The sequence below is a fragment of the Myiozetetes cayanensis genome, unplaced genomic scaffold, assembly GCF_022539395.1.
Source record: "Myiozetetes cayanensis isolate MyiCay16 unplaced genomic scaffold, myiCay2020 scf3, whole genome shotgun sequence".
Classification (NCBI taxonomy): Eukaryota; Metazoa; Chordata; class Aves; order Passeriformes; family Tyrannidae; genus Myiozetetes; species Myiozetetes cayanensis.
The window spans coordinates 62,213,473-62,238,402 of record NW_026087521.1 but is presented as its reverse complement, the minus strand read 5'-3'; the positions used below and the strand labels follow the sequence as shown (position 1 = coordinate 62,238,402).

The 24,930-nt window shown below is 51.8% G+C and overlaps 2 protein-coding genes across 2 annotated transcripts; both read left to right on the top strand.

The window, feature by feature from the left end:
* Positions 1-4,185: 4,185 nt before the first annotated feature.
* Positions 4,186-12,773, top strand: HDHD5 (haloacid dehalogenase like hydrolase domain containing 5). The gene is made up of 8 exons (XM_050325565.1): positions 4,186-4,272; positions 4,367-4,567; positions 4,774-4,886; positions 6,112-6,205; positions 6,699-6,732; positions 7,140-7,314; positions 7,632-7,820; positions 8,418-12,773. Exons 1-8 carry the CDS (start codon positions 4,186-4,188, stop codon positions 8,785-8,787), a joined length of 1,263 nt encoding a protein of 420 aa, XP_050181522.1. The 3' UTR covers positions 8,788-12,773.
* Positions 12,774-19,556: 6,783 nt separating this feature from the next.
* On the top strand, positions 19,557-24,371 carry TMEM121B (transmembrane protein 121B). The gene is given in 5 exon segments (XM_050324846.1): positions 19,557-19,675; positions 19,677-19,833; positions 19,994-20,931; positions 20,933-21,000; positions 21,003-24,371. Coding segments are annotated over 5 exon segments (1,365 nt in total). The 3' UTR covers positions 21,086-24,371.
* The last annotated feature ends 559 nt before the right edge of the window (positions 24,372-24,930 follow it).

Here is a 24,930-nt window from a genome sequence, read left to right as displayed (position 1 = left end):
TGGTACAACAACCCGAGGCTCTTTGCCCCAGGTGCTGGTGGTGGGCATGGGAAGAAAGGAGTAGCCAGAGAACTTGAATACCTGGGATGAAAGACGTGGAGAAAGACACAAGGTGATGGGAGGCTGAGTAGGGCAGACATAAAGAGGCGAAAAGAGCTCCCCTTCTATCTCCATCCAGACTCAGGAGCAAGGAAGGAGAGTAGAAAATCCATGGGAGTTTCTGTGAGGGTTACTTCAAGCAGCCACAGGAATACATCAAGCCTTATGCCTGTTATCTCCCCCATCTGTCTCTCCCTGTGGCCTCTTCAGGTTCAATTTGTTTAAATGGGAGGTGGATGGAGCTTTGTTTGCAGCACACAGGGCCTAGCAGAGCATCTTAGACTGCCTTTGGGGCAATTCAGAGAATGAAATGTTCGCCTCCTGGTCAATCACTGCCAGGAAATGGCTGATCCAGCACTAGTAGTTGCTGTCAAAAATCATGCCAATAAAAACAGAGGAATAAAGTATGTGGTTGGAAGTAGAGATAGGCCCAAGTGAGCAGCTGGATCTCTATGTCTTGTGAGCCCCCATCACCGCAGTGGGACTACACAGATTCCACATGCTAAGCAAAGCCCTCTGGCCATAAAAACATAGGCTTTTTCCACCAGCTCCAAAATGCTCAGCCTGCTTCAGGTTTTCTTCCTGTATTAGTCTCTGAATTAGCCTCTTCACAGGTAGCAGAAAGACATTTCTTTGGACAGAAACTTATAGGTCTAATTGGCTCAGTACTTAATTCCTTTCTTCCTGGGCCTGCAGCAGTTGCAATCACAGCAGGACTATCAAGTGTTTTCTGTGCACTGAGGGACAGGCAGGTGAAGGGTCTGGCTCTCAATTCTTCTGGCTTGTCATTTTTATCAGGCTGTGTCCTCCCCCCTTGGTCATTACAGGATAAGAAAGGCATTTTACTGTATTTTCTCAACCTTTAGCTTGTCCATCATTTCGTGAGCAGGCTGCAGCAGGGAGAGAGAAGAGATAAACCGTGGGGGGAGGGTCGGTTCAGGCCATTAGAGCCTCTGCGGTAAAAAGAGAGATGGAAGGTGCATCTACTTTCGAGGGGGATGTTAGAAGGTCAGGAGGAGGGAGGGGGGTGATGACAGGGCTGTGAGTCCAGAGAAAACAGAGCTGCAAAGTTTACACAGGGACCCACGGGAGAAGGCTGTGGGCAACTGCCTGTTTTGCTTGTCTTTATAGTCAGCTACGAAAGGGGCGGGGGAAACATCTAAGCACCGTGTAGAGAGGGGAAGAAGAGGGAGTCTCCTGTGGGCCGGTGTGAGAAGGGCAGACAGGCGATCCCTAGGGGCATTTGGGGATATGGCTGTTGCCAGATGTGCCCGCAGAAGAAATCACGAGGTCCATCCATGTAGAGCACGCAGAATGGGGAGCTCCTAGTAGAGGCACAGAGAAAAGTCTCAGCTCTGGAAAGGCAAATTACACAACCGGGCATTTAGCACAGGGATGATGGGGCTCAAGTCTGCCCGCGGTGCCGGGAGGGGCTCAGCAGCCCAAGCAGAGCGCGGGGCTTGGCAGCAGTGCCGCTGTCGGTCCCTGCCAGGCTCAGCCTGTGCCCGGCCGCTGGCAGACTCCCTCCGCGTTGGTTTAAAAATAAGCACTTCAGCCTGCTGGGCGGCCTTCCTTGGAAAAATAAACACGGGCAGCTCTGCCAGCCCGCCGGGGCACACACACGCACACCTCGGGGGCACCTCCTCGACGGCGGGTACCCCCACGGTCCGCTTGGGATCGGAACAACACTCTCGGCCCCCCAGCCTGACCCCACATCCCGCAGCCGCACCCCTTACCCTGCCAGGAGCCCCCCGAGCCTTGGCGGGGTGCGGGGGGTTCCCGCAGGTGAGCGCTGCGGGCCCGCCCGCGCCGTGGAGCAGGAGCGCCTCCCGCAGGGATCCGCGGGAAGAGCCGGCACAGCGGGATAAAAACCCGCACGGAGTGGGGACGATAAAACCACCGCCCAAAAAACCCCGGACTCCAGGATCTGTAAATAGACTAGACCGGTTGTTTTTGTGTGGAGGGGGGGGGGGGGGTTTGTTTTGGTTTGTTTGGTTTGGTTTTTTGGTTTTATTTTGTTTTGGTTTTTTTGCAATGACATCCTCTCTGCGTAGGGAACTGGCTGGATGTCTCTCGCGGCTGTTTCGCAAGTCTCGGGATCAGGGGAAAAAAGGACAAAAGTATCCTTACACTTACAAAGCAGGGACCGACAGACCCCTGCAATGCCCTTCGGTCTCAGAGGCACTGAGACCAGGAATCGAAACAACCCATCTAACTTGCAAGTGGTTGTATCGTTAAAAGGCCATAAACTCACATTAGCCAATACCCTAAGCAGAAATCACAGCAAATCGATCACATTTTCACTCTGCCAGGAGAGGCTGCCTTGGTGGATAGCTGAGAAACACTCGAGACAAGGCTCTTGTGTTTGTCATTAATTTCAGAAAGTCTTTGCCCCTCTCTCTGACTTTATTTTTCATTGGCAGCCAAGGGAGGTGCAGGATGTGGGTCTCTGGTTTCTACATAGGTGAGAAGGCATACTCCAAGGCCAGCATGAATTTTGCCAGAGCAGGAGAAGCTGCAAACACTTGTGAGAAATAAAAGTCATCCTGGCAAGTTGAGGAAATTACATAAAATAAATGATAGGTAATTCAGTTAAGGCAAAGGCACTTAAGGAGGAATAACCATCCATATAAATGTATAATGCTGAGTTGCCAGTGCTTTAATAGCTCTGCAGAAAGGTCTCTGGGTGTTAAAATGGGTCAAAAACAAATTAAGGTTGGTGTTCACGGCAATGGAAGCGTAAAGACAAACAATTACATTGTTTGCGTAATTGATGCCTAAAGTCATACACGTTAAACCTGCCCTATCGAGGGAGTCAGGAGATCTTAAGCCCAGCCAGAAAGCAAACAAACATTGTTTCATCTCCATGGATGTGAAGTGAACCTTTCACTTTCCCCAGGTTTGGAAGGGCTTCAGCTGAAGTCAGCGTCAAGGTTTCTTTCCCCTGGCACAGGAAAGAGGGAGGCAGTCCATTGGAGAGCATAAACGGTGACCAGTGTTTTAGAAAACTTTATGATCTGTAGGAAAAGGACCACAAGGCTTGGGTTTAAAAAGACTGAGCAAAGGCAGGGCACCAACTCACAGAATCACACCTCCAAGACAAAGTCCAACCTCTGACCTTGTCAACTAGACCACAGCACTAAGTGCCACGTCCAGTCACGTCTTGAACACCTCCAGGGAGGGTGATTCCACTACCTCCCTGAGCAGTCCATTCCAATGCCTGACCACCCTTTCAGTGAAGAAATTCTCCCCGATATCCAACCTATTTTTCCCTGGCACAGCTTGAGGCCATGTCCTCTTATCCTATTGCCAGTTGCCTGGGAGAAGAGGCCGACCCTACCTTGCTACAACCTTTCAGGTAGTTGTAGAGAGCACTAAAGTCTCCCCTGAGCCTCCTCTTCGGGTCAACTTCCCTCAGCTCCCTCAGCTGCTCCTCATAGGACTCACCCTCTGGACCCTTCAGCAGCTTCATTGCCCTTCTCTGGACACGCTCCAGCACATCAGTGTCTTTCCTGATTTTGATGGGCCCAGAACTGGACACAGCACTCAAAGTGTGGCCTCACCAGTGCTGAGTACAGGTGGACAATCACTCCCCTGGTCAGCTGGAAGAGACAACAGGTCGCAGTGCAGCCCTTTGGCACGCACATTGCGGGCAGGACAAGCTGTAGCCACCTTAGACTGAAACCAGACTATGCCTGGGGAGATGTCTGTGCAACCACGGGCACCGGGCTGTACAGCCCCGGAGCGATTTCGCTCACAGACCGAGAGACTCCTGTTCTTTGCTTTTGTGAAGGGCTGAGATAAAACCGGTGTCATTGCTCTGTAGGGATCTAAGCCTTTTGCTCCCTCCCGCCCAAATCCCTCTCCGCTGGTGATTTTGCACGCCTCTCCCGTGGCTGGGCTGCCTGTACCCCACTCGAACCCTACACCTCTGCAGGGTCGCGCCCCTCCAGCACCGGTGCTGCCCTCACCAGCCCCCGGCCCGCGGTGCCCGCCCTTCCTGCCCCCGCCCCGGTCCCTCCCCTCGGGCCGCGCGTCTCTCTGGGAGCTGTAGTGCGGGAGGTGCCCGCGGCGGCAGCGGCCGGGATGGCGCTGCGCGGGTTCCTGCGGGCCGGCCGGGCGCTGCTCCGCGCCGCAGGGCCGCCCGCCCGCGAGGTCTGCGCCGCCGCCCGGGTGCGTGAGCGGCGCCGGGGGCGAGGGGCCGGGAAGGGGGACGGCGCAAGGGGGGGGCTCCCCGGTGTGACCGTCCGCTCCGCTCGCCTTGCAGCCGCCGGCCTTCGGGTTCCTGTTCGACGTGGACGGGGTGCTGGTGCGGGGCAGCCAGCCCGTGCCCGCCGCCCGGCGCGCCTTCCAGAGGCTGGCGGACGGCAGCGGGAGGCTCCGGGTGCCCGTCGTCTTCCTGACGAACGCCGGGAACTGCCTGCGCTCGGAGAAGGCCCGAGAGCTGTCCCGGGCGCTGGGGATGCAGGTAAAGGTGACGGGGCTGGGGGAGCGCTCCCGGCCTTGGAGCGGAGCGCCGGGAGGAGGGAGCGCGTCCCGCGCGGCTGCCCCGGGAGGGAATCGCCCCGAGTGCCTGGCTTCGCCTCGGGGAGGCAGAGATGCGACCCGACCGCAGGGAGGAGGGGGCCGAAATCTTACCTGCGGTTCCCAGCCATCCTCTCCGCCCTCCCGCAGGTGTCTCCGGAGCAGGTGATCCTGTCCCACAGCCCCCTGCAGCTCTTCAGCCGGTTCCACCAGAAGTGCATGCTGGTGGCCGGGCAGGGGCCCGTGGAGGAGATTGCCCACAAGTATCCTTTGCTCCGTGTGCCTCATGGTGGTCTGCGCATCCTGCTGCAGCTTCCCAGCTAAAGGCTGCTGCTCCTGCCCTGCCGCTGCCCCTGGCACTCGCTCAGCTTGGAGAACTACGAGGAGACAGAAAGGTCATTGGCCTTATGGGGAAGCATCCTCGTGGAGCAGCTCAGGGGGAAGCAATAACTCCACCTTGGTCACCTCCTGGCTGCCCTTATTCAGTGTTTAGGTTGTCATGCTGATTAACTCACTCTGATTACCTCTCCTGTGGTTGCTGTTCCTGTTGGTGGGATGTCACCGTGAGGACTCCGTCAGCTTAGGGCCCATCTCACTTTTGAGATAAAATTGTGCTCCTCCCGTTCTTTCATGGCAAAGCCCATTAGAGCTCACCCCCAACTGACAGCAATTAAAGGAACTCAAATATGATGGGGCTTTGGGCAGCCTGGTCTAGTGGAAGGTGTCCCTGCCCATGGCAGGGGCATTGGAACTAGTTGATCTTTAAAGTCCTTTCCAACCCAAACCATTCTATGATTCGATGAAATATCATTAGAGTTAGAGCATCCCAGTACAGGGAAGTGGTCTAAATGACAATCCCACATGCATATTGCCTGGCTGAGGTGTGGGGACAGCAGGGCAGACATGTCTGCAAAGAGGTAAGAACTGCCTGCAGTGTGGACAGCATCTCAGCCTCTACTCACAGGGGCACACTGTGCTCAACATTTAACTTCATTTGTTACAAAAGCACAGCCCTTTTCTGTGTTTCCCTGAGGCCCATAGATGAGCCAAGGGCAGGGTGTTCTGCAAGTAAATGCAACTCATCCTTTATGTAGTTTTATCAGTGCAGACCATTTTCCGTGCACCAGCTGAGCTGACCAAGGCTTCAGGGATTCTGCTTCTAGCCAAGAAGCCTCCCCTTCCCCCAGTGCTGCACCAATATCAGAACCCTGGCATAAAGGTCTCCCAAAGCACATCTATTCTGTTTTGGAGTGGGGACCTCTGCTCTTTGCCCAGTTCCAGGGACTGCTGATGAATCACCCCAGTCTGTTTTTCTTAGTTGTAACCTTTAGGGCTATCAGTAGGTTGAAGCACAGTGTGACTGAAAGCCATGAGGTTATGATCTGTTACTAGGACTCGTATTCCTTAATCCTACAGATGCTTTTGCAAGTAACTTAAAAAAAAAAAAACCCAATAGTCTCCACAACATTCCTTGATGGTCTGAAATAGCCTGGGGTTCAAGCACGTGGTCACCATAGAGGCCCTGAGGAAGGCATATCCCCTGTTGGACATGGTGGATAAGAGCCGGAGGCCAAAAGAACTGGTAATTTCCTGAAGCGTCAGTGGAAGGGGTGGTCTGGTGTAGTGGGGCTGTATGGACGGGGCAGAGAGGCTGCAAAGGCACAGAGCAGCTGTCTGCCAGTGACTCCCCATAGTGAGAGCCTGGGACTGGTGCTGAGCAGCCAGCATCTCTCTGCTCTTTACAGCCTTGGCTCCTGCAGGAAGGGCAATGACTTTCCCCTCGCGTTTCTCCTGTCGTGCCCGTCTTCCATTGCTGTTCCTTGCACTGAGCGGTAAGGTGGTTTGGTTGACATCTCCAGCTCTGAGACAGGAGTGCAAGGTCTGCATCCCAGAAATCCTGTCTGGGATGGGGGGAGGAGGAGGTGAGGGAAATCTTTCTTCAGGATTCCAGGTGGCCTTGCCCTGCCTTTTTACAGAACTACTTTGGCAGGTTCAAAGGAAGCATTTTTAGTTTTGTTTTGGAGATGGCACTGGGTTCTGCATTACTAACCCAGCCTTCTGTTTTCTTCTGGCAGCCTCCTCCAACCACTGGCTTCCCCACTATAGAAGGTAAGCAGCGGCCTCTGTTTAGATGTGAGCAGCCAGCAGAACTAACAGCAAGGCAGGCCAGCTGGGAGGGGAGCTGATGACGTGCTGTTGGCTCGTTGGTATCCAGGGGCAGCATACTCAGAGGATACAGTCAGGAGGCAGCCTCGCTGCTCTCATGCAGTGTGAAGTACAATCTGGGTAAAAGCCAAGCCAGTTTTTCTCTGTGCCATGCTCCAGTATCTGGGACTAGTGGTGCACACGATGCAGTGATACACAGACTGGAGCCCTGGCACCAGCCGTGTGCCAGCGGTGGCTGTACTCACCAGGGCATCCCAGCAGAGGAGTGTTTTTGTTAGTGGGTGGCTTTTGGTAGTGGGTCCTATACTTGGATGCTGTGAGTTTCTGAACATCTCTTTGAAATCTTCCAGGGGTGATTCTGTTTGGTGAGCCAGTGAGGTGGGAGACAAGCCTGCAACTTATTACTGATGTACTCTTGAGCAACGGGAACCCTGGGGCAGAGCCACAGGACGCACCATACCCCCATCTGCCTGTCCTTGCCTGCAACATGGATCTCCTGTGGATGGCTGAAGCCAAGATGCCCAGGTAAAAAACATGTGTGTTACTTGTTTTAACCAATTTCATATAACTCTCCTGCAGGTGATCTTTTCCTACTGCGTATTTTAGTGTTTGATTGTATGGTGTAATTAGCAGCAGAGGCATGAAAGCTGCATGAGAAACAAAGTCTCAAGCTTTCAAGAAGCAAAAGCCAGACCACTGCCTGTGGAGGTGTGTGTGTGTGGGTAGACACCACATCCAAACGAGGCACTAACCTGGCTACAGCCGATGGTTCTCCTCACCAAGGAGTGCTTGCTACTTCAGGGACGTGACTGGGGACACTGATGACCTCCTTTCTGGAGCAGGTTTGGCCATGGCACTTTCCTCCTCTGCTTGGAGAACATCTACAAGAAGGTGACAGGCAGGGAACTGAAGTACGAGGCACTGATTGGCAAACCCAGCACAGTCACCTACCGCTACGCCGAGTACTTGATCAAACAGCAGGCAGAGAAACAGGGCTGGAAGGCTCCCATCCGACGCCTCTATGCAGTTGGGTAAGAGACTCTTTTTCCTGCTGCTTCCCTTAGGGAGTTGCACACTGACTTCTCTTTAGTGTCTTGGGGTTTGTGGTTTTTTGTTTGTTTGTTTGTTTGTTTGTTTGTTTTAACTGGATATTTCTATAATTAATGCCAAAATCCCCGTGGTGTCTCTGGAGCCTCACGTCCTGGAACAGAGGATTGCTAGCTTTTTGCATCCTACACTTTCAATATTAGGAAGGGCCCTGTCAGCCTAGGAAAGCTGTTTGCTGTAGGATGCAGACTGTGTATAGAGTGGTGATTGAAGACAAGAGACTCAGATGTAGCACCATTGGCCTGGTTAGGCCAAACATTTCGGGAACGTAAGGAATACAACACAGTAGTGGCTGAAACTGATGTGGGTGCTTTTGAGATGTTTGGAAGATGTTTGTAAAGCATGTGGCCTGAACAGGACACACTGGGAGGCGGATTCACTAGCCCAGTCTGGGTGCTCCTCTTGTTGTTAGTGACTATCTCACACCCCTTCCTCCTTCAGTGCTTTCTTAATCCCAGTCTGCCAGAACCAGATGCACGGGCTGGTTTCTCATTCCTGTTTCACACTGTGATCTTATCCAGGGATAACCCTATGTCTGACGTCTATGGGGCAAACCTCTACAACAACTACCTCAAGTCAGCTCAGCAGAACCAGGTCCAGGCTGGGGTGAAGAGGAACCCCCAGGCAGCCGGTCCCCAAACGGAGGATTACCTTGAGCTGAGGAAGGACTGCAACAGTTCAGTGGAGAGCTGCGATTCGATCCTGGTCTGCACTGGGGTGTACCGCCACGACAACGGTGTTCCCAGTAAAACAGAGCAGTGCACGACCAAGGAGGTGTTCCATGGACATCGGGACTTCTGCTTTGATCCCAGCCTGGTGGAGGCGTCTTACATAGTGCAGGATGTGAATGATGCTGTGCAACTTGCTTTCAAGAAAGAGAACTGGAGCTAGGGGCTGAGACAGGTGTGCCTAAAGACCTGCTGTAAGGGATTTCATGTACTGGAAAGGGAAGGGGGGAAGAATGGGGAGAGACCTGGAGTGATCTAATCTAGACAACATGAAAGAAAACTAAAGCACTTAAAAGCCCCTTACTTTTATTGATAACTCATCTGCAATCCTGACAGCTGCCCACAGGCTTTCGACCGTGATGGTACATTGCTGCCATCGATAATTGAGCCGTAATGGAAACAGGGTATAGGGAGAAGGCTTGTCCCAGCAACCCCAGTTTTGTTCAGCTATCAGAGTTCTTTCTTTTTCACCCTTTGTGTGCGGAGATCAGGCAAGCCCACCCTCCTCCTCTCGATGTGTTTGAGGATGAAGCTCTTCCCACACAAGGAGCCACTGTCAGCCGGTGTACCATTCCTACAATGTGCTGTTTGCCCAGCCTGTGACACGAGCACACCAGAAGCTGTGCTGTGGTGGCACCGTGCCAAGAGAAGGCTTTAAGTCTTAACACTCTCCTTGTAAAGAATAAGTGCCTATGGACTTTAACAAATTCTGTTTGCTCGGGGATTTGCCACTGCATCACTGTCAGTCTGAAACAAAGTCCTGTTTTGCAGTCCTCTGGCAGCTACGGAGAGGCAAGGCCCCTCAAAGGAAGCTGCAGTAGCCAGAGCAACTTGCTGCAGGGCTGAGGTGAAAGTTGTATTGTTCCCTTCTGCCTATTTAGCATTCTGTGAACACTCCTACCTTTTCACATCCCACTAGGGAGCCGGCAGCCTGCTCTCAGGAGCAGAGGGAACTACCACAGAGTCTGAATTTCCAAAGTTGTCTTTGCCCAGGACGCAGTGTTGCAGCAAGAGGCTCTTTTGGCACCCACGCTGATCCCAACTGTTGCAATGAACATCCACCTGCTCCAGCTGGCACAGCTTCTATGAGGAGCCCTTATTTGGAACAAAGGTTAAACAGAAAGAGTCACAGTCCACCTTTGCTGCTTCCTTACATGCAAGGATTTAAAGAGAAGATCAAGCCAGGCTGGTACCAGAGTCCCAAATCCCCAGCCTTCATCTTTAAGAATACAAATGTCTCTCTGTATTTCCCTTCTTTTCTTCCTCTCATGTGATTCGCAGCTCAGGGATACCCCATACACTCTGACCTCTGTTCCCTCCTCTTTAACATGCAGGTAGAGTCCCCCTAACATGAATTAGCAGCTGGGACTTGCGTGCCCAGGAACATGTCCATGTCTCTAACAACATCCATCTTCTATTGTCTCTGTTCTCCTAGCTCAGGCTGTCCAGAGAAAGATGAAGACTTGCGTCTCTGTAGACATTACAAAGAAGATGAGCAAGGATTGCATGAGAAACTCATGTGAAAGATTGGCCCAGTCCTTAATTCTAGAGGAGCATTGTGATTTTAGAAGCACGTATCAGTCTGTGCATATGGTGAAAAGCCTTGGAGCCAACACAACTGAGTTGGTGTTCCTAGTTCTACTCATCTCACCCAACACTGAAAGATCAGAAATAGATGTGCTCTGCCTCTTCTTCCCTCCCTCCTGCTTTACCAGGCAGCTCCATACACAGGGTACAAACAAAATGTTCTGCACAGAAGTTTGAGTTCTTAATTCAAGTCTCAGCATCCATGTGCACTGAAGTTCTGCTTCAGCAGCTCTCTGTCCTCTCAATAGTTATGTATATTCCAAGAAGGTCACTGCAGTGCAGGCTCTGTTCTTTTGTTGTGCCAGACTCTGCATCCCGAAGGGGACTGGATGCTCTGTCAGTGACCCAGGAGAAGAAGTCCTTCTCTGTGGCTTCTTTCTCTATCCCTTACTTTATGAATAGGAGCAGAAAAATCTCTCTTTGCATGAATTTTCCTCATGTGAAATCCATAGTGGGAAGTTTCTTCCTCTCTTAGCACTGCTTGGGGTTGTCCTCCTTTGTCTCACCAGGACAAGAATCACTTGACTACTTCTAAAAGCAGCTGTAATGTGAAAAACACAGATTAGAATCCTTTCCCTTTCACTGGAGAGAAAAATTACCATTTCATCCAGTTGCACAAGACAAGGGCTTGTCTCCAGTATCCAGAGTAAGCACAGGGAAGGGCTTCACATACAGCATAGGGAAGGTCCTTTTCTTTCATTGCATCTCCACAGCCACAGTTGTGCTGTAGGCCTGGAGTGCAAGGCCTGGAACTGGAGGTCCAAAACACATTTATTCATAAACTAGCTGCAGTGTCCCTCAGCCTTGCTTTTCAGAGGTGCCATCCAGTGCAGAAACAGGAATGCTCCCTTTGCTTGCAGTATTAGCTGACTTGGGTGGTCACTTTCATAGGATTAGTTGGGAATGGTCCTCTAGGCCATGATTTCATAGACCTCATTGGGCTGGTTGCTGGCAGTAAATGTGAGCCACACCTGGGGCGTGGCAGGAACTTACCTGCAGAAATACTGAGGTCTGTCCACCTGTGTGCGCAGCAGCCTTTGGCAGAGCTCTGTCTCGTTACTTGTAAAAACTGTGGTGCTGGTTACTCAAAGACCAGGTGCTGCTGAACCAGCCTTCCCTCAGGGGTGAGAAATCCCAAGCAGTAATTTCCTATCAGCATGCATGGCACACCCCAGCCAGAAGTGAGGTAGGTAGCAAGAGGAGGGAGGTAGCACCTCTTTCAAGATAGGAAGGGGTTTGCATTTGCACAGAGAGTGAGCCAGGCATCTCCATCTTTGGAACAGCAGTGGAGGTGAGCTGACTGATGTGAATCTGCTTCAGATTCCAAATCTGCTTTTAGCTCTGGATTTGTTTTTTTTTCACCATGTTAGTGTTGAAACAGTCTTCTGGGAGCCTTAAAAACGCGTAGGAGGAACTTCAGTGATAAGGAATTTAAGAAATGCTTTGCTTGCGAGTTGAAATTGGACAGAAGGGAGGAGAGGGAATCTAGAAGAATCTCGTACCCTTTCCCCAGTTTTTACCAAGTAAGGTTTCATAAAAGACTTTGCTTGTTGCTCTGTGCACTAATTAGCCAAACCCTTGGTCTGAGCAACACGAAGACCTTTCCCCCCTTCCTTTTCTCAGCTCCTTGAAACAGTGCACTTTGTCCAAGTCCCTGCCTAGGAATTGCATGGACCCAGTGGATGGAGTAAGAAATCTGGCTTCTCCAGCTGCTGTTAGACACCGACTTGATTCTGGAAGGTCTCTATTAATGAAAGTGTTGGCCAGGTCTCTTCTGTTCCACGAGTTTTGTGCTAGAGTGCTGCGCAGGCATTCAGCTTACCTGCAGTTCATTTATGGACATCTGTTACTGCTAGAATTCAGTGAAATCCTTTCTTCCTTGGAACTGCAGCTTCCTGGAATCAGCTTTGAGTGTGGCAGGAACAAAACTCTTCCTTTGTCTCATGTGTTGCTCATAAGTGGTATTTCTGAGGCCGTATTTCTCTATTTGGAGCGATCAATCTGCACTTCTGTGCAGATTATGGGACCAGGCTGGAGAGGGGACTTCACTTCTGATCCAATACCTTAATATTTATGTGGTGCACTGCCCTATGCAACAGACAGGGTGAAGGCCTGATCATAACTCCATCTTCCAAAGATGAACAGCTATAAGTCAAGCCTAAAGGGAGTATACATCTGAGAACAGCAGGAGGGAACCAAGGGACAGACCTTGTTTTGGATCTGAAATAGAGAGCTTATATGTCATGCAATAACACTGTGGCCAGAGAAGTCAATTCCTTTATTCCACAGGAGACGTGCAACTACTAACATGGCATTCAGGGAGTCATGTAACACTACTGTCCCCTTTCTTCCACTCTTAATCCTGCCATGTCTTTGTCCCTTTAATAAATGGCTAATGTTTCAGATTGTGTCCTGTGCACTGTAGCAGAGTGATTACATATCATTCAGAGAAATCAGAAGCTGTGATTATTTTAGATTTCCTGTTAATTTCAATGCAGTTCCAGAGTTGCTACTTTGATCTAGCACATATATAAAATAATAAAAGATGTTTTCTTTGAAATACATTTTAACTTGCTGTGTGTACATTTAATGATTATTATCCTGGTCTCTTTCACATCTTTGCCCCAGAAGATTATTGGGGCAAATGCTGGGGTTTTTTTGTCTGTTCATCAAGCTGTTACCAGATTTTCTTGAGGGGACTACCCTGAAAGACACCTCTCCAGCAATTCTTTTGACTGAGCCAAACCATAATTTCCTGTGAACTCTACATCTGCCACAGTCAGGTGAGATGAGTGCAACTTACTTTGTAGAGGTGGGGAAAGGACACATCACAAGCTATGTTCTGACTGTTCACAGTCAAGATGAATTTTGGGATGCCACCTATATGTGAGATACTTTCAGGGTAGGCATTTAGTTGTGACCTGACCTAAGCAGTTGTTTGTAATGATTAAGTCTACTGTGTGGGGAAGCCACAAGCTTGATGCCACCAACCTAATCTGCTATTGCAGATGAACAACAAGCCTAAGGATTTAGGGAAAGCCATCCTTATCACTGGAAGCTTACTTGACTCAATGTTAAATCCTTTGTGATCTTAAAAGAAACCCAACTTGTTTGACAGGAGCCGTGCTTTGGCACCTTTTAAAAGAGGTGAGGAATTAGGGAGACGTGTATTAACTGGCAAACTTTCAGATTAAAGCCAAAAGACTTCAGCAAATGGAAAATTAAAGATTCCAGGTTGAAACAGTAATTTTTAATGATCTATAAATAGCCAATTCACTTGCATTGTTCTTACAGCATATTCCATCAGAAAGTTTTCCATCTACAGAGTTCACAGCTCACAGGAGGCACGTTGGACAGCAAAGCAAGCGTGATGCAGAGTCCTGAGATCTTGGTGTTGAAAGCAATGATGAGTAAAGCGGTTTTGGACGGACTGGGCAAGGATTCCCGTTCTTATCAGGGAGAGGAATAGAATTATATTCTACATCCTGGAGAAGTGACCTCTGGCCCTGACCTGTAATAATAAAAAGTGTTGACCAGCATCCTCCTTTTACGAAGTACTCTGGTAGATGGAGCACACACCCAAGATAGGTCATATCAAGATTTAGTTAAGCAGATCCTCTCAGATGAATGCTTTTAATCACTACTGATTCCACTGTTGTCCAAGCAAAAGGGCAGCCTTGGGGTTAAGGTGCCCCTTGGAGGCGGCTGTAGCTGGAAGGTAGAGTCCCACAGAAATCCTTAACCAATTTAAGGTGCACAGTTAAACACCAGCACTGTGAAACACTGAAGAAGAAACCAACTTGAGCAAAAGGATTGAGATCTCTATTTAAATTGGAGTTTGTTCCCAGCTGAATGCTGGGAGAAGTGCCTAACAGGGCAGCCTCTGGAAACTGCTTAGTGTCTGGGTACTGGTGGGGCTTGAACACAAGCTACCCAGTTACCTGCTCGCCCTGGTAACTGTGTTGCCTTTGGGGGCCTGCCCAAACCCTTCCATTACTGAATATTCCTAACCCCAATTGTAAAAGCACAAGTCTTTATATGTTTTTTACTGTCACAGTCAATTTGATGAAAAGTATGCACTTCAGGACCTTTACAGATGCAGTCTGCAACAGTTTAAAACCCCACATCAGCAAGGCAGCTACACGTTCTCCAGGAACCAAACTTCCAGCAAGAAAACACTTGTCTCTTAGCTCACCATAACAAACCCACTTTTCCCTCTCACTCAGTTCAACTGCTAAGAACTTTCTCCTCAGGGTCAGTTCAATACACACTGTATGCTAAGACTGAGGAGGTACAAAATAACAGGATCAAACCCCAGATCCACTCTCCAAACCCCTACCCTGCTACAAGCATGGGAAGAAATGTCTTGATGTTTTATGCTGGCATCGAAAACTCTTTGAACCAAAATGTAATTACAAGCAATAGCCTGTTACACTTGTATATCCTTTTGAAGAGTATCTGTGTTCCCTGAACTGTAATACTGGATCAGCAGTTTAGTTACAAAGACTGCATTCAGAAGCTGAGGCAATTGCTGAATTTTGGTGCTGGCCAGGTGAGACTCTTTTACACTTGTCTGTAACTTCAGCCCTGACCGTTTGAATGGATTAGATAAGTGCAGGACAAAGCATGTGTCAGAGAATCCCAGAACCTTCCATTCCCACACAAAAGGCATTTTAAGTATGGTAAGAGCAGATTATGCTCAAACTCACTGAGATCAGCTTTGCCTCCTTCCCTCCCACTGCTGCCAGTTTCTGACAGCTTACTGCAGGGTATAATTAGGTATTTAGTTTCTGGTCTTTCTTTCAGGCATATATCTGCCTCTTTTTTTTTTTTTTTTTTTTTTTTTTTTTTTTTTTCTTTTTTTCTTTCCGTTCCCCCAAGAACTTGAGTCATTATTTTGTTTCCTCCCAAGTTCGGTCCTCAAGAAAGTTTTGCCTTTCCCCAGCAGGAGTATATATGAGGGCACACTACTTGTTTCCACTAGTAGTGTAAACTAGAAATGGTAGCATTTCAGTATGACTATTTCATAAAACTCTGTTGTCTGCTGCTTACCTTTAAATATATGTATAAACACACATCACTGTGCATACACATCAATACATAAAGAACCCAGAAACATAGCTTGGGAGCTGCTGAAGAGAAGAAGCTATTTATAGCTTAGCTTTTTAATGTTTTAACAGTAATAGTTAAGCACTAACACTTCCAAGGACTGCACATTGCATTAAATAACCAGATCACATGGGAAGCATCAACTTGTCACATCTCATCCTACAGTGTGCTACAAAAAGCTCTTCAGTGCCTTCTCGAGTAGAAGAAATTTCTCCCCTCACTCCCATTTTAAGGCACAGGCTCAGTTTCTGCTTCCTTTCCCACATACAAGCTCTTTTCTTATTCTCACCTGTTTGTTTGGGTTGGTTTTGCAGTGCTGGAGCCTGTGGTCAGCCCAAGGAAGCCCTTGAGCTCCCACCCTGCATCCTGGTGCTCCCTCATCCCTGCTCAGAGCTGCCCATAGCTGCAGGTCCCTGTTCCCACCTGCCCACCTTGGACACAGGGACCTTCACAGCCCCAACAGGTCTCCTTTGGGCTCTGGAGAGCTGTTTCCAAAAGCCTCCTCTTGTCCTGCTCAGCCTCAGCCCAGCAGGACTGTGATCCTGGAGTGCAGGAGGTGCCCTTTCACTTAGCACAGAGCTCCACCCCGGCTCCCCTGGGCTGGGCTCACCACACCACCTGCTTGCCAGGTCAGAGCCCATTTCCCCAGATCAGCAGCCCAGCTGTGGGTAAGAGCCCATCCCTCCCAAAGCCCAGGGATCGCCACCCAATTGCACTTAGCCAGGCAGGTGGGACAGACACCAGACAGCCTTTGTGAAACAAAGCTTCTCCACCGAAAGCAGAGGAGATGTGAGTGTCTTTGGCAGGCTGCCAGGGCCAGGCTAAGTTGAGCACGCCCAGCCTGTGGCACACAGGGAATAGCATTGCCCAGGAAACCCAGCGGATGAGAGCCAACGAGGCAGAGCTGTCACCGTCTGCTGCCCAGGTAGGGCAGGACCAGCCCTCCCAGCGTGAGGGCTGTTGCACTGAGCAGCCCAGAGGGATGCTTGGTTTTCACTCCACGTCCTCTCATAGCAATGGAAAACTCTTCTTCCAGTGGAACAGGTAAACGTGGTAGGAGCAATACCAGTCTAGTTAATTCTCAGGACTGACCACACATGAATCGTGCCAGTGGCACAAGTACTGGCATACCCTGAGAAGTGTCAGGTGAATGCACCCACTTTAGATAAAGGCCAGGATCCAGAACATAAGAAAGTGGTTATGCCCTCTAACCTGGACCAGACACACTTTCACTGCCATCTAACACAGCCTTTTGGTGGAAACCAAATCGGGAGGCACAGTTGGTGTTGTTCACAACGCCCCTGCCACTCTGAACCATCCTGAACTGGGCAACTCCGGACATCTGTCAAGGAGCACTGGGCCCTGCTCAAACATGAAAGAGTGACACAGGCAGCAATCATCCTCCTTGGCCTGGCCTCGAGCCTCCTGCTGCCCAGAAAACAGAGACCATCCGTGGAGCCCTAAGGGAAGTGTTAGCGGGGTTGTACAAGAATTGCAGTCCAAGCAATTGTTTGGTCAGGGATTTGTCTTTGGCAGCGAAGTCTGTCAAAGAGACAAAGCCTTGCCAGCAAAACACACAGTGCTCGGCAGCAGAGCCCAGGTGCAGTGCTTTCATCCTGACACAGTCCACACACCCTGAGAGGCTGGAGAGCAAAGCCAGTACAACGTGAGCGTGTCTGGAAAAGAAGTGGGGGGAGCTCACTGTTCACTGTCTTTTTGCATCTGGAATGAGCTCAGACTAAGCTGCTCGGCTGAGGGCGGTGCTGTCTTGCTTCCATCACACAAAATCTTGCCATTTTCCCGCGATGGGTTGCTGTGGGCCGCCACAATGCAGAGGGACTAGTGTCACCTGTGTCACCGTGGAGGCAGCAACATGGCAGCGCCTCCCAGGCATCTGACGTGGGATGTGAATCATGGGGAGCAGCCCCTGGGGAAGGGCAGCCCTGTGGCTCTGTGTGGCAAAGGGAGTACCAGAGGTGTGATGCCTGGGCCGAGGACCTTGGCAGAGACCCACAAGGTGCCCGGACTAAATACAGTGCTGTTGGGAGCCTGCTGTGAGAGGTCCTTGGCCTCAGGCTGCCACTCAGTCACCTGCTGGGAAAATAAAGGGCAACAGCACTCCTTGGACTCACTTGATCTTAAACTTGCAAATGCCAGTGGTGCTTCTCGGAGTTACAGAGCTCCTGGTACTGCCTGCTGCATCCTGGGCCCTTCCATGAGCATCTGTGTAGGTGTCCTGCCTGTTCTGCCCTGGGGTGAATCCTGGCACCAGGCTTGGATGCACCAGCCCATTCACCACCCTCCAGGCTAGACTGTTCTTTTGGATGCTCATGGTCTTTATGATATGCTGTAATTACTGACCTTAGAATGAACTACTTTTATTTGCTAATGGAAACGTGGAGTTAGTGAGAAAGCCCTTAGGAAGAGAGCACATGCATGTTCAGTGTCCTCTGATGTGAGGCACGATGACAAGGTGAGTTAGAGGAAGGCAATGACAGGAGTAGCGCTGATGCAAGGCTGATCCTTGGCAAGTGTATCCAAGCATAGAAAACATAATGTGAGTGTAGCAGAAAATAGATGTCCCCCATCCTGACTGCAACCCAGCCATGCAGGTTACGGCAGCAGGGATGCAGCAGCCTGGACAAAGAAGCAGGATAGCAAACAGTGTGGGAGACTGTGGGAACACCTGGGTGTTGCTACCTCAGTTTAGAGGTGGTACTGTTTCAGTACTGTGCTGCCCAAGTAACTATGTTAAAGCTTGCACAGCCTCCAGTTACCTTCTCCTTTTCTCTCTGTTTTGACCATGCTTTTATAAAACTGATTTGTCTGTGCCCCCTTGCTCAAAGCTCCATTGGCAGCAATGCTTTTGCTGTGACTCTTCTTCTTACTCTGCTTTTCCTCCTGACCATTGCTGTGTGTCTAAAGAAATCTTTGTGTCAACACAGCTCAAGTTCTCTCCCTCCCTTTCTCAATTATTTCTTTGTTTCAAATTTAAGCATGAATTCTCCTAGTACCCCAGACTGATTTCTCCTTGTTGTCAAGAGCAGAAATCCAGGGACGGTGACTGGAGTAGAGCTCCTCAGGGAGCCTGCACCAACATGTCTTAGATGATTGTCACTGCTGTCCTGGATGCCCTTTCCCAGTACTAAGCATCTGTGTTTTGCTCAGCTCCATGTGTTGATTTAGCAACATGTTCAAAAATCAAGTTATTCTGGATCTTTATCACAAAGTGTAGCTAATACAAACAGTTGGGGGTACAGTTTATTTGATGGGCATCACATCATTGACAGGTAACACCTGGCTCATCACTGGCAGGCACAGGTAGGAATGAGGGACTAGTCATGCTGAGTGTCAAGCCACTTTGAAACATGATGTACCAAGTCATTGGCGCTGGTGGTGGGGAGATCCAGCCAGCCAAGCTCAATTCAAGGCCATTATTTGTGAGTCAATAAAGGTCCCAATTGGTGCTATCAGCAGAAGTAGGAACTTTAGGGCTATTCACATCAACTTAAAGCCGTCATGGCAAGATGGGCAGGGACCTCAGCATGTGGATTGGCTCAACCCAGGAAACTGGTGAGGTCAAAGATGCTTCCTCTGATGAACAAATACTTACAACAGACTGAAGGCAGGGGCAGATGAGTGTCCAGCAGCACAGATGAGGAGCTGCAAGTGCTTCACTGTAGGCTCTGTACCAGGCCAACTGGCCTTTGTCTTGGTCAGCCTAGAAAGACCAGGAGAGAGGAAATAATCCCGATTTTATGGAAGAGGAGCATTTATGGAGTGGCTGCCTGGATGCTGTGGCATGTCCATGGGCGACTCGCCCAAGCCCGGCCAGCTCCATCCACGGGGGTTCTGCGGGGCAGGAGGCAGCGGGGCCACGCTCCCCGAGATGTGGCTCTATGGCAGCCCCGGGGACAAGGGCAGGGGCGCCTTCCTCCCCCTCCCCTGCTCGCCCCCCTCCTCCCCTCCCCGGCCGCGCAGCCGCTCCCCGGCCCCATCCCCATCCCCATCCCCAGCCCACCCCCTCCGCCCGCCCCGGCTCCGGCAGCTGCTGCTGCTGCAGCGCGGCGCCGCCCCAGGCTCCCCCGGCTGCCGCCGCTCGGGCTCTCGGCACCGCTGCCGCTGCCGCTGCCGGGCCCGGTGCGGCGGCGCGGGGCGCGGGGGCGGGCCGGGGCGGGCCGGGGCCGCGGCGCGGCCGTCGGGCCCGGCGCGCCGGCTCGGGGGCCGGGGAGGACCATGCACCGCGCTGCCTCCAACCAGCGCTCGGTCTCCTCCTCCTCGGGCTCCTTCCAGCCGCCGCCGCCGCCGCCACCGCCGCCGCTGCCGCCGCACGCCGCCGATCGGCAGCCCCTCTTCCCGGGGCTCCAGCAGCGGCGGCAGCCGGCGGGGCTCGGGGTCCAGCTCGGGCTCGGCGCGGGCCCCCCGCCCCCGCAGCCCCCGCAGCAGCACCGAGGAAGAGGAGGAGGAAGAGGAGGAGGAGGAGGAGGACAGCATCAGCATCAGCAAGCCCCTGGTGCCGCCGCCCGCCACCCGCTGCCCGCCGCCGCCTCGCCGCTCCCCAGCAGCAGCAGCAGCAGCGGCGGCGGCGGCGGCGGCGGCGGGAGCCCGGGCCGCAGCATGACGGCGGCGGAGCTGTACGGGGCGGCGGCGGCGGGCGGCGGGGCGGGGGCGGCGGGGCGGCGGCGGGGTCACTGCTGGGGCCCGGCGGGGCAGGGGGCGGGCGGCGCTGGGGCTTCCAGGCGCTGTCCCTGGTGCTGCTGCTGGGGCAGGGCGCGCTGCTGGACCTCTACCTGATCGCCGTCACCGACCTGTACTGGTGCAGCTGGATCGCCACCGACCTGGTGCTGGCGGCCGGCTGGGGCATCTTCTTCTGCCGCAACAGCCGGGCGCGCCGCCGGGAGCGGCCCCCGCCGCCCCCCGGGCCGCCGCCGCCGCACCCGCTGCTGCTGCACGGACCCCCCGGCGGCCGCGGGGCCGGGGGCCGAGGGGCCGGGGTCCCCCCCCGCGGCGGCGACTTCGCCTACGCGCACCTCGCCTGGCTCATCTACTCCATCGCCTTCACGCCCAAGGCGGCGCTGATCCTGGGCACCTCTATCCTGGAGCTGATCGAGCTGCGCCTGCCGCTGGGCACCACCGGCTTCCGCATCACCCTGGCGCTGTCCGCGCCGCTGCTGTACTGCCTGCTGCGGGCCATCGGCACCGAGGGCGCCGGGCAGCTGCTCCTGCCGCCGCAGCCGCCGCCGCAGCACCGCGCCGCCGCCGCCTTCCTCGCCACCTGCCTCGACCTGCTCGACAGCTTCTCCCTGCTGGAGCTGGTGCTGCAGCCCGGGCGGCCGGCGCCGCTGCCCGCCCCGCTGCGCTACCTGCTCATCGCCGTCTACTTCCTCTGCCTGGCCTCGCCCGTGCTGTGGCTCTACGAGCTCAGCGCCGCCCGCCCGCCCGGGGCCGCCCGCCTCGCCCTGCACCTCCTGCTGCCCGCCGGGCTGCTGGACGCGCCGCTCCTGGCGCTCCGCTGCCTCCTGCTCCTGCGCTACCAGCAGCCGCTCTCCCTCTTCATGCTGAAGAACCTCTTCTTCCTGACCTGCCGCGGGCTGGAGGCGCTGGAGACCTGCTGCCTCCTCCGCCCCGCCGCCGCCCCGCCGCCCGCCAAGTACGGCCCCGCCGCCGCCGCCCCCGCCGCAGCCCCGCTGGCCCACGGGCTCTCCGACGTGGACGTGGGACCCCACGGGTACGTGAACGCCTTGGCGGTCACCGCCCAGGGCTGAGCCCTCCTGGCCGCCGCCCCCAGAGGGGCTCCCGCCGCCTCTGGGTCCGCTCCCGGCAGAGTCTCTCTGCCTTTCTGCTCAGGTTCCCACCTCCGTGGCCGAGCAGGGGAAGGGGACGTGGGCTTCCCTGCCAGACTCCCACTCCCCTCCTCCCTTTGTCATGGACGAATCCAGCAGCGGAAGCTCCGCACAAACCCGACTACCTGCAGGAGCCTACAGATGACACTTGTCCCCGGAAAACACACCTGCCCTTCACGACAGGACTTCTTCGAGTGCTTCTGTCTCTCCCCTGTCTGGAGGGTCCCACTCTTCCCCTCCCGTTCCCTGCCAGGACATTGTGTTGCATTGTGACCATAAAAGTACAGTTTTTCCTTTTCCTCCTAAACAACAGGGACCAGTGCATTTTGTCCTCTCTTTTGAGAACTCCTGCTGCCCACAATGAGATGCAAGAGGGGCCTGACCAGCAGAGACGTTTCTCTGGGATGGAGGAAGGACAGAAGGAAGCACGCTTTGGTTTCCCTAGGTCTTGCAAAGCTGCTGCCTCCATTTCCTAGGCCTTTGCATCCCAGCTGGGGAACCTCTGGAAGCACGCTGGCCAACTGGTCGCTTCAAGCCCATGAGCCACCTTCTCCTAGCCAAAAATGTCTACCTCTGTGCTTCAACCTTTTGCATCTTACATTGACTTTACATGCTGAAGAAACACGAATCCAGCATGGACATGAAGCGGGGCTTAGGCCCCATTTCATAACCACCGAGACATTTATTTCTGGTGAGAACAGGGTTTACAGCAGCCTACTGCTTGCATCCCCAGGTGCTGGGGCTCTCATTTCTCTGTTAATATGCATGTTTATGGGATCAGCATTGGTTTTCTTTTTACACAAAGCATAGGGTCTTCCTTTACACAGCCAGAAAGGCTGGAAAGATTTCCTCTGGCCCCCCTCCCTGCCTGCTTGAGAGAGCAGAGACAGGGTTAAGCCTGCAAGCTGCTCCCTCTCAAACAGCAAAGCAGAGGATGTTGGCGCTGCTCTGCGTGGGCCCCATGCTCAGAGAACCTCACTTTTCAGCACAGAAAGCAAAGTGCTGCAGGAGCCCTCGAGGCAGAGGGGTTCCTCGAGCTTTGGTGGAAGCCCACGTATCGGCATCCTGTCCTCCTTGTGCATGTGGTTTAGGGTAGGCAGGGGAAAAGGCTAAATGTTAGTAACCTCTCATAGAAACACAGTTTTCTTTGGTTTTAAGCTCCATGAATGTTGGGTGGGGTTAAGGCCTGCTCTTCTGCCTGGCTGCAGCTGCTCCTGAAACCAGCCCCATGGGAGCAGGAGCACAGAGGCCACGTTCCGAGGAAGGACTTTGCCCCTCCCAGGCTTATGTTTTGTTATCTGGGCAAGGCTGCAATAATTATGAAAAACGACAGTTTCCTGTCCCAAATTTTTTTTTTCAAGCTGTCCTGATGGGAAGGAGAAATAAAGCACAACCAACTGCTACCCAGAGCAGGACTGCAGGCACAGCCCAGACTTCTTCCGCACACACATTCATTCTCTCCTTCAGGGCTTGGGCTTCAGTGGGACTGAGCCTCTGTCCCACCTTCCTTTTCACAGAGTGGGATCAACTGCCTGCTCCAGTGGACTGCTACAACAAAATGTTTACAGTCTGAGAACTTCCAGCTCCCAGAGGCAGAAGCAGGGATGCCCTGGGGCTCTTCTTGCCCAGCTCTCAGTGGCTGGTGGGTTTTGAGGGGCTAGAAAAGCCCCTGGAAAAGATGGGTCAATAGTGCTGTTCTGTTCAGAAGTGCAGCTTGGATGGGGGACTTGCTGCTCTCCTCACGCCCAATGGAGAGCTGGCAAAAGCTAGGCTTAATTTTCCCACCAGTGCTTTATTACCTGAGCCCTTACATGGGCAATTGTGTGAATTTTGGCCAGTGGCCTTTCTCTTCGGTAACTTCTTCTTGTCTGGACAATCTTGGTGCTGTGAGTGACTGTGATTGTAAAACTTGGTACTGTGAACTTTTCCTGTGTGATGTGAAATGTGTCGAGGGGATGCAAAGTTCCTGGCCAAAGGAGGTGTGATTGCAGGTGTATTACGCTTGTACAGATATTTGTTTCCTTGCACCTTCCTTTTTCAGCATTAAGTAGACAGTAAAATCTCAGAAATAATTACTCAAGAGAGACTGAGGTGATACCTGAACCTAGGACTACTCCATGTTTCAGTCGAACAGCTAAAGAAATAAAAAATAAATCCCAAAACAACCAACATTGCCAAACACAAGGTGAAGGAAAAAAGCTATTCACCAACTATGTTTTGCTGCTCCTATGGCCAACTTCACGATAGCACCGAAGTGCTAACCCCTAATACACTGAAGTGTGAACATAGTTGAGACAATAGAAGAATCACAGCAGAATTATTAACAAGTCTGACTTCAGTACCCCTTCATAGCACATGAAGTTGCTGTTTCAACAGTGAGTGCCTTTTTCCAGTTAGGACATTATGGAGAAAAATGGCATATTTGAAATTTATCCAGCCATGGCATACTTAAACCATTGGCAGTGAAATCGCAGTTCAAATTTGTCCATGGATGAAAAGGTTGCCTGGGACAGACGACCCTATAAATGATGTTTCTGTTGTATAGAATTCCTTGGTAGAAAAGGTTGTTCTTTGTGGTGCCATGGTTTCTAGTCTGGTATTAGATGTGCTGTTTGGAGAGTATAAAGCTCTTGTAGTAGTTGGCTACACAGAAGCCTCCTCACAACTAAAAGGGCACCTCTGCTGCTACTGCAATTACTTCCTACAGAAAACCATTCAAAGCTCTTCAGTGTCTTCTTTATAAGCCTGCTCCACCTTTTGAATTTCTTTCTCTCTGGTAATTGAGCTTACTCTTCCATTTAAACCCTTCTGCCACATAACTGTTCCGTTTGCAGAAGAGAGAGACAGTGGTACTATTCAAGTGCAAGCAATACCTCTCTTGATGCACCTTGCACACCTCCTGCACATTCTCCCAACACTGAATTACTGGTCCAGGTCAGTAACACTTTGCTAAACAAAATTGTGCCATACTGAGACACAGGTCCCTTGGGATTCTGTCACAAGCCTTGTAACACTACTCAGTTATTTAGAATTTTATTGCTCTTTGTCTGCTATCCTGACAAAGGAGTTGACTGCTCCCAGGAGGGGAAACTGAAGTGAGAGATAAGGCCTGTGGCCGATGGACACTTGGCATCCCCCTGGCATTAATTAGAACTTGTATTTTTTAAAAAGCAAGATTGTTAAAATAAAGTTAGAAACTTGTGACTGATTTTGATTTTTTTTTTTTTTCCTCTCCTTTGAATCTTGCTGGGCCATTCAATTTTGTATTCAGGGACAAGCAGATATATTAAAGTTACTTGTTTTCCTTGTATTGGATTGCTAAAATAGCATCTGGATTTTCCCTTGAAACAAACTTTTTGTAAGTGAAAGCATATTCTAAAAGCTGTAACACCAAGGGAGTTATTTGAGAAGGGAATGACTAAGGCAAGAAAATCCAGATGACACTTCTGAGCTTCCTATTTAAGTGATTTATAGGAATTCATACCACTTGAAAAAGACTCATGGGAAAAAAAAAATCAGATTTACATGTTAATTGCTGTAAGATAAAAGAAACTTGTAGAAGTGGGATCATCAAGATGGCAATTACTCACATAATCTGGGAAATGGGTTCTCACTGGAGAAGCATTGAGATCACAGCTGCCTCTTGCTGAGCTCCTGCTGGGTTAGATCCTGCACACACAGGAAGGCTCCCAGTCTCAAGTCTGGATCTCTGCAGGGACTGTCCCTTTGTTATCTGGCTGCAGAGAAAGCAGCTGTCGTAGCAGTCC

Excerpts from the sequence above, each read along its gene's own strand:
- HDHD5 (XM_050325565.1), top strand. The coding sequence starts at position 4,186 with ATGGCGCTGCGCGGGTTCCTGCGGGCCGGCCGGGCGCTGCTCCGCGCC. Across the intron at positions 4,568-4,773 it reads CCCGGGCGCTGGGGATGCAG|GTGTCTCCGGAGCAGGTGAT; the intron begins GTAAAGGTGACG and ends GCCCTCCCGCAG. Across the intron at positions 6,206-6,698 it reads GCCGGAGGCCAAAAGAACTG|CCTCCTCCAACCACTGGCTT; the intron begins GTAATTTCCTGA and ends TTCTTCTGGCAG.